The sequence below is a fragment of the Carassius carassius genome, chromosome 28 (assembly GCF_963082965.1).
Source record: "Carassius carassius chromosome 28, fCarCar2.1, whole genome shotgun sequence".
Lineage (NCBI taxonomy): Eukaryota > Metazoa > Chordata > Actinopteri > Cypriniformes > Cyprinidae > Carassius > Carassius carassius.
This window is the reverse complement of record NC_081782.1, coordinates 16,783,592-16,792,089: the sequence shown is the minus strand read 5'-3', so window position 1 is coordinate 16,792,089 and position 8,498 is coordinate 16,783,592. Positions and strand designations below refer to the sequence as shown.

Below are 8,498 nucleotides of genomic sequence, written 5' to 3'. Positions count from 1 at the left end.
ATGTATTTAAATTTGAAGAAATATTGGAAAAAATTGGCTGATAGAATGATTGATCTTGGGTATCAATCAATCAATCAATAACACTGATAACAATTTATTTCCTTCAAGTGCACAAAGAAAGCGTGTTATTCGTTGTGATTACTTAACCGATGTGCGGTGTTTAAAATAATAAATAGCCTAAGTTATTTATAACACAACAAAAAACATTGAGAATTAATTTTTTTAATGTATTTATTGCTATGATTTATTGTCATTGTTTTGTATTCTGATATTATTTGGATTATATGTACTAGCTATATGAAAATTGTAAAATATAAATACATATATATATTTAACATAAAACAACACACAAAAAAGTAATATTATAATATGTTCTATAATTATTTTTGGCTTTTGTATTCTGATAGACTTTTTTTGACAGTTACACGGATGAAAACAGTCCCGCGCAAGTATTTCCCGCATTCCTCCGCGCGGGGGCGTCAGATCGCGTCATGCTGGTCATGGCGACGCTGCGTTCATGTCCATGAGGCGGGAAGCGCGAGCTCTTCACGCGGTTTGAAGTGATCCCAGACAGCGAAATCAACGATGGCTGGCGTTTTCGACATCGATCTGGACCAGCCAGAGGAAAATGTCTCCGATGATGAGCTGGAGGAGGTAAGGGACGGTCGCTGTAAGTGAACGGCACGCGGGAGTGTTCCACCCCGAGCAGAGTGCAGGCCTGAGGCCCGAGGAACTGCTTTATGTTATGCTAACAGGCTAAGACGATTACCCTACAGTGTGTTTTATATACGTTACTGAATGACTGGTATTCTGTCTGTCAGCACATGTCAGAGATATTGGAGTTTTACATGTTGAAATGTGTTTTGTATGTAGTAGGCAATGATACGAGCTGAATATAATGGGGTTGGTTGTATGTGAGCTTGCTACTTGACAGTACAGTACAGTTATGGCAATTTAAAGGGCTGGCTGGATGTATGCGTTTCCTTTAGCATCGAAACTTGCAATGTAGCATGCTTAAGATATACACATTTTTGCATGCATATTGCTTAAAATAATTTATTGACTTCGCTAATATACTTTATTTATTTATTTTTTAAATGATCAAGACCATAGATGGGGCATGTCACCTTATGGAATCTCTGGGAATAGTATTGCGAAATCTGACCCCTTATGCTTTCATGTTCAGACTAGAAGTGCTGCCAGCTGTTGCCTCGTAACGTTATCTGCTCGTGCACCACCCGACATAACACGCTGTTCACTGCTTTAGGGAATTGAGCCTTTATTGATTATGCATTTCATACATCTCTTCTGCAGGCTCAGATCAATGACCTCATGGATCAGTGCAGTGGCTTTGAGTTGTAAGTATGTGTAGAGGTTGCAATAAAAAACAACAACAACAGTATTCTACTGCAGATGAGAGGAATAATGCACATTATTGCTTTATTTCTTACAGTAACATGGACGACTGTGAGAAGATCGAGATATCAGAGGACAATGTGAACCAAGGCACTGAGAACATCCGTCCAGAGTGCTTTGAGCTTCTCCGTGTGTTGGGAAAAGGAGGTTATGGAAAGGTATTTTTTTACTTTTTATTTAATGTAACATTCTTTTATTTTCATTTTATTTTTTTTATTTTTAAGCACTTTTCACACTATACCGTACCCCCAAAGTGCTTAACATTGTGCTGAACATGATAATTGTTATATACAAAAACTTACAGTGCATTACATAATCAGCAAAAACAAATCTGTTAAAAGATTAAAGGGCACAAATATGACTTTACACAACATTGTACAAGTTCTAATATCAATGGGTATAATAATAATATACAATATTAGTGTTGTAATATCAAATAAATGGAACAGTGGGGTTACTGTCGTAAAATAAAACTATTTAAAAAATGTTTGTAGATTGAAATACAGTATAAATCAAATGAAATATGTAAATATAAAAACTCAGAGCATTAAAATTTCTAACTATAACACTATTTAGAGCAATGTTACTATTTAGATTAAATTTATTATTTATGTTCCCTAAAATCAAAATTAAATGAAATAAACCTTAATAGTAATATTTAACAATAACAAAAATTCAGATTACTAAAATAACACTGTGACGTATTCCATTTGAACCTGTCTGGGCTTGAATTTAACCTTTTTATTTTATTAAATTTTTCTGTAGGTTTTCCAGGTTCGGAAAGTGTCTGGTGCAGGATCAGGGAAAATATTTGCAATGAAAGTTTTAAAAAAGGTTAAGCAAATTCCTTAAATTTGAATGCATTCATTTACATTTGTGCCAATGTCTCAATGCCACTCTGTTCTGCTGCTTGTAGGCTATGATTGTACGCAACGCCAAGGACACAGCGCATACTAAAGCAGAGAGGAACATCTTAGAGGAAGTCAAACATCCTTTTATCGTTGATCTAATCTATGCGTTTCAGACGGGCGGCAAGCTTTACCTCATCCTTGAATACCTAAGTGGTTCGTGACTCAAGAACAAGCTTTGTCTCAGAAATGGATAACTACTCATTCGTTCAGCTGTCCTCCTGTTGTTGCGGAGTTGCTAAGGAATACATTCTGCCCTTGGAGGCATTCCTTCTGTTTTTTTTTTTTTTTTTGCATAGAGGGAATTTAAACATATTTTATAATATGCATAATAAGCTCAATTGTGCAATGCATAAAAAAAAAAAAAAAGGTTTGAAACGCTTTTTTTCATTTTGTGGCTGAAATTGTACATTTGCAGTATGTGATGTTTGAGATATGATGTGGTGAAGCTTTACTATGAGTCCATCTGTGTTTTCTCTTTAAACTGCTTTTTTTTTTTTTGCAGGTGGGGAGCTTTTCATGCAGCTTGAGCGAGAGGGGATTTTCATGGAGGATACGGCCTGGTAAGAAAGGGCGATTTGATCAGTTTTGTGACTTTTAAAGCATAATCTTGCTACGTTAAAACTTAATTTTGATTAGTCCTTTTAATGGAGTGTTTAATTGAAATGTCAACGTTTTAAACCATTTTCGGACACATGAACACAGACACATGCATAAAATAAGCCTTACATTCAACATGAGATGAACAGAGAAAATCAGAATGATGCTCAGGGCTTTCTACACGTAGCTTTTACTTGGCTGAAATATCTATGGCTCTTGGACACCTGCATCAGAAAGGCATCATCTACAGAGATCTCAAACCTGAGAACATCATGCTCAATAACCAAGGTTTGGCCGCTGCTTTTTGTAATTCAGAAAGGAGTAAATCTGAAAATTAGTGGAGAAGTCTTTAATTCTAATAATCTGTTTTTTGTCTTATCACAGGACATGTAAAACTGACTGATTTCGGGCTGTGTAAGGAGTCGATTCATGACGGCACGGTGACACACACTTTCTGTGGCACTATTGAATACATGTGAGATGTTTAAAGAAACCTTTACATCCTTGTGATGTCCAAGTAGCTAATTTCCTGTTCTGCAAATGCCTCTCTTCATTGCCTGCCATGGCCGTGTGACATGCATTTAGATGAATTCTACAGTAGTGTGAGACGTTTCTTTATTTCAGGGCTCCAGAGATCCTCATGAGAAGCGGACACAATCGGGCTGTTGACTGGTGGAGTCTGGGGGCTTTGATGTATGACATGTTAACTGGAGCAGTGAGTATAAACGTCTTGGGAATTTGTCATTGTGCAGTGATCTATAGCCTGCGATAGTTCAGTTTGGGTTTTGTATTTACATTTATGTATTTATGTTTTAGAATTAATGTCAACAACCAGTTACTGAACTTTGCTAATTAAAAAATCTTAATTTAATTAATAAGTTATTTTTTTTCATATTTTTTTAATTTACTGATTACTTAAATCAGCTAGAATGTTTTTTCAACAGTAATGTGTCTCTTAAAGTGTTAAGGATTTTGTTTTGTGATTCAAATTCCCTAAATGTAATAGAATTTAATTCTGATTTCTAAAGACTGGTCAAGACATAATTTTTTTTTTGTAATTTGTCAGAATTGGGTTTTATTTATTTATAAATTTCTACAGTTAATTTTCAGTTCAATGAAAAAATATTTTCAATATTTTAGTGTAATGACAATGTATAAGCCAGTTTAATTTTGAAATGAATAGTTGTCAAAACTATTGCACTTAACAGTTTTTTAGGCATAATAAAATAGTTAACTTTATATTTGTCAGCAAGGTCTCTCACAATGGTGTTACTGTATTTGTGGTTCTTAGCACCAAAAAGTTTGTTAAAGGGTTCATCAGATGCGACATGCACTTTTACAAGTTGTTTGAACTGAAATGCGTGTTGGCAGTGTGTGTACGCAACCACCCTTTAATGATAAAAATCCACCCAGTGTTTTTTTAATTTTTATTTTAAATAATTTCCCCTTTCTGAAATTGAGCTGATCTCACATGTGATGTCACACAGACAGGCCCCTCCCACAATAGTTTGATTGAAGGTAGCGTTTCAGCACAGACTGGACTGGTGTCTTACTTTAAACCTGCCTTGAGTGAGTTGTCATCAGTCCACCATTGTTTCACCACCGGAGCAGATGTAGACAAGAATGGCTCCTAAGTGATTGAGGTATCCTGTTGTTGAATGTAATAATGAACATAGCAGTCGTCATTTACTTCTGACATCTGATCCGCTGAAGACGCAGAAGATTACTTCTGTTTTTGAAGGAAATGCCTCGATCTACTAAATGCGTCTATCTTCACGTGAATAATTCTGTATCCAGCTTCACGTCCATGAGAAGTGAGTGTAAGGCTTTTTAATGAATCTTTGCAAATTGCCTTTACTAATAATGTGCTAATTAGCGAGTTTCACGATGAATGCGGCTAAAGTTTACCATCTCTCAGAGAGCGGCTTGGAAGAGAGGGGTAGTGTCAGTAGAGCTCATTAACATTTCAAGGAAAATGCTGCAAAACGGCTTGATCTGAAAAGAACTGTTTTTGACAGGGTAAAAAGGTGTTTTTAACTACTGTTGAGAAATTTTAACCAAACCATGTTACAGACTTTTCATTAAGACCCTAAAGAATCAGATCAACCTGTGGAAAATGGGCATCCAATGACCCCTTTAACCCTTGATCTAGTCAATTTAGAAGTTTTTTTTTTTTTTTAATTTTCGTCCATTCTAGCCCCCATTTACAGGAGAGAACCGGAAAAAAACCATTGACAAAATTCTTAAATGCAAACTCAACCTCCCACCCTACCTCACACAAGAAGCCAGGGACCTTCTCAAAAGGGTAGGTGTACACCCATTTTATTTTTCCCAGTAATACACTTATTGTGTGTTATGTAATTGATGTTTTAATAAGTATTTTTCTGTCATTTTGTCATAAAAATATACTGTGTTCAGCTACTGAAAAGAAATGCCTCATCTCGGCTTGGGGCTGGACCTGGAGATGCAACAGAAGTACAGGTCTGTTTTCATCAACATTAATGTCAACATCTTAACCCTGTAAAGCCTGACATTAAATAATAATAATAGTCAAAAAAATATATAATATTTCAATATTCAGAAAATATATTGCTGTTGCTATAAACCCAAGTTGCTTCCATCTGGTGAGTGTTCATCTTGAAGTATTGCTAAGAATATAATCTATCCTTATATTTACTGTTTAAAAACCATTACAGATACCAAAGCATAAAGACATGCATCCCATGACCTGAAAAGAGTTTTTCACGTTATACTTGAAAACCTTTTACTAGTTAAAAAAAATGTAAACTGTCAATCAGATGGAAGAAGGCATGTAGTAGAATGTGTACAACAGGTTTTTCAGCTAGTTTTGATCTTTTTGATAATTTCCAGGCCTTAAAACCGTTTATTAAATGAAAAAAAGGCTCTATAGGGTGAAGATTGTCTTTCACTATTGATTTTCTGGTGGTTTTAATGTTTAACCAGACTTCAGTGCTGGGTTTAGTTTTAATTAGCTTGAGTTTGTCTTCTAGACTCATCCCTTCTTCCGACACGTTAATTGGGACGACCTTCTTGCGCGTAAAGTAGAACCACCATTCAAGCCTTTCTTGGTAACTATAGTCACTTCTTGTGGTGTTCCATCATCTTATTGAATAATTGAGTATATATGAATTACTTGACCCGATGTCTAATTTCGACAGCAATCTGCTGACGACGTGAGCCAGTTTGATTCAAAGTTCACCAGCCAGACTCCCGTTGACAGTCCTGATGACTCCACACTGAGTGAAAGTGCAAATCAGGTCTTTTTGGTAAGGCAGTCAAGTCATGATTCAACCGTCCTGCTTATCTTTTTAGAGAAATCGTCTTGGGCTTTCCTTTATCTTTTCTTCTAATTCTTGCAGGGTTTCACCTATGTAGCTCCATCTGTGTTGGAAAATTTAAAGGAAAAGTTCTCATTTGAGCCAAAAATCCGTTCACCTCGCCGATTTTTGGGAAGCCCTCGCACGCCTGTCAGGTAATCACAGTTTCTGACTTGTAAATGTCCCAAAAATCAAATTAAAAACCATTCTTCTCTCGTCTTTCAGCCCGGTTAAGTTCTCAGGAGATTGTTGGCCACGAGGTCCCACTTTGCCCGGACCCTCCACCCTACAGTCCCCCACAGAGCTCGCTATGGAAGTGTCCACCGTGGATCAGATGGAGGTCCAGGCTAGTTCCGAGGCCACCGCCCCTCTTCCCATCAGGCAACCCGCTGGCTCCAACGTGGGCCAGTTTAAGCAGCAGACCTACCCCGTGATCTCCAAAAGGCCAGAGCATCTACGAATGAACCTATGACCATTAGTCCAACTTAGAGTTTTCCTTTGCTTTCTCTATTTCTTTTATATGGACACTTGGGGAGATGAAAGGTCCCCACCGTCACTACCATCTGATATATACTGTCTTTCACATCTGATGAGCATGTGTCTTTCACTGAGTCTGAGAAACTGCTATAGTTCCTCGCATCCCAAAACCTCAGAGCGCATCCTTAGATGATTCCTGTTATTACATATCAAATGGATTATCAGGATCTGGCCTTTTTTTGGAGTATCAACTTTTTTTTCTTTTTTTTTTTTTTTTTTTTTTTTTACATGATTTTACCATAAAAGGAACAACAAACAAACAAAAAAAAACAAAAAAAGATACTAAAAAAGACACTATTTGCAAATGTGCAGATTAGTTGATGATCCCTGCAAGATGATCAAGTGATGTTGAGGAATTTCTTCCAGTCGGATGCTTTGAGTTTTTACAGTATTTCCAAGGAAAGCTGAATTGCTTTCCAGCTGTTAAACAATTGTACAAATCATTACGGACTGCAGAATGAGTTTCACTCAGCGGAGGTTCGCAACCTGACCTAAGTCTTAGACATTTTTACACGAGTGTATCCCACAGTGCTGTATAGATGATGGATAAATACACGAACCTCAATAAAAACAAATACGTGACCTTTCTAGTTTCTTTTTATCCAAGTTGTTTAATCCAACAATTGATAAAATACGTCAGTGCTTGACTTAACTAGAAAAATTTATTTTTAATATGAAGTGCCCATGGAGTTGAATAGCTTGTGACTTTTCAAGGTCTATAAATAACACTTAAAATTCTCATATCCAGATTTTCCAAGACTTTTGGGAATCTTGATTTTCCACTTGGCTTAATTTAATGCTTGTTTTGTCTTACTCAAGTCGATTTGAGGCTCTTTGGTGGAGAACCACTGGTGTAGATGCACTTATGTCTACAACTAGGTTCTGTCTTTTCAAATACAGATGAATTGTGTCTGATATTAATGATATTTAGCTGGTATAAATCATTTGGATATGAACGCTCATGCAGATACGTTTAAACATTTTCCCCTCAGGATGCAGCTCTTGTGCAACATGTCTAGGAGTTGAACATAGAGGAGCACTCAAATGCTGGTTTATGATGCAATATAATGCCCAAACCACTTTATGTCCAGTCTGCAGAGAGGGCACACTTTAAAATCGTTTGTTTTATCTGGTGGAAACATTGTGTTTTGTATTTCTACATCACTTCTGTGCTCTTCTCTTGCTAGCATAAGCAGCTTGTCTGAGCCATTCAGAATTATCAGCACTGTCTAGCTGGACTAAGTCCAAATGGCATTAACTGGCTGGATCGATGAGTTCTGGAAGAAAAGTGTCTCAGTTTACCTGAATTCACCCTGGCCATGTCAAGTCTAGTAATATTTATGGTTTTTCAGCAACAGCCGTGTTGTTGCTTTAAATGCTTTCTTCAAGGATCATGTGGACAGTTGATAGGGAATTCTTGGCTGCATAGAAATGTGTATTTAAATCTTGAACGTTGTTTGCACTGTCTATTAGAGGAAGTACAATCTCGGGAGAACATTAATGATATTTGCATATGACAAACAATATGGTCCTCTCATCTGTTGTCCAGGGGATTCCCTCAAATTTACAGCTTAACGGAAATAACGTTCTGTCTCTGAGGAAACAGATGTTGAACATCAGTTGTAGCTGGACTAAGTTTTAACAGCACTAGATTATTCATCCATGTTAAGAACAGGCAGCTGGGGCTGCTTTTGCTTTA

The 8,498-nt window shown here is 36.8% G+C and overlaps 1 protein-coding gene across 1 annotated transcript; it reads left to right on the top strand.

The window, feature by feature from the left end:
* The first annotated feature begins 466 nt into the window (after positions 1-466).
* LOC132108101 (ribosomal protein S6 kinase beta-1-like) lies at positions 467-7,381 on the top strand. Its single transcript, XM_059514646.1, has 15 exons — positions 467-654; positions 1,315-1,358; positions 1,454-1,574; positions 2,182-2,250; positions 2,333-2,480; positions 2,830-2,887; positions 3,112-3,212; positions 3,309-3,399; positions 3,549-3,639; positions 5,122-5,229; positions 5,343-5,405; positions 5,936-6,013; positions 6,104-6,211; positions 6,305-6,417; positions 6,488-7,381. Exons 1-15 carry the CDS (start codon positions 586-588, stop codon positions 6,732-6,734), a joined length of 1,509 nt encoding a protein of 502 aa, XP_059370629.1. The 5' UTR covers positions 467-585; the 3' UTR covers positions 6,735-7,381.
* Positions 7,382-8,498: the final 1,117 nt, after the last annotated feature.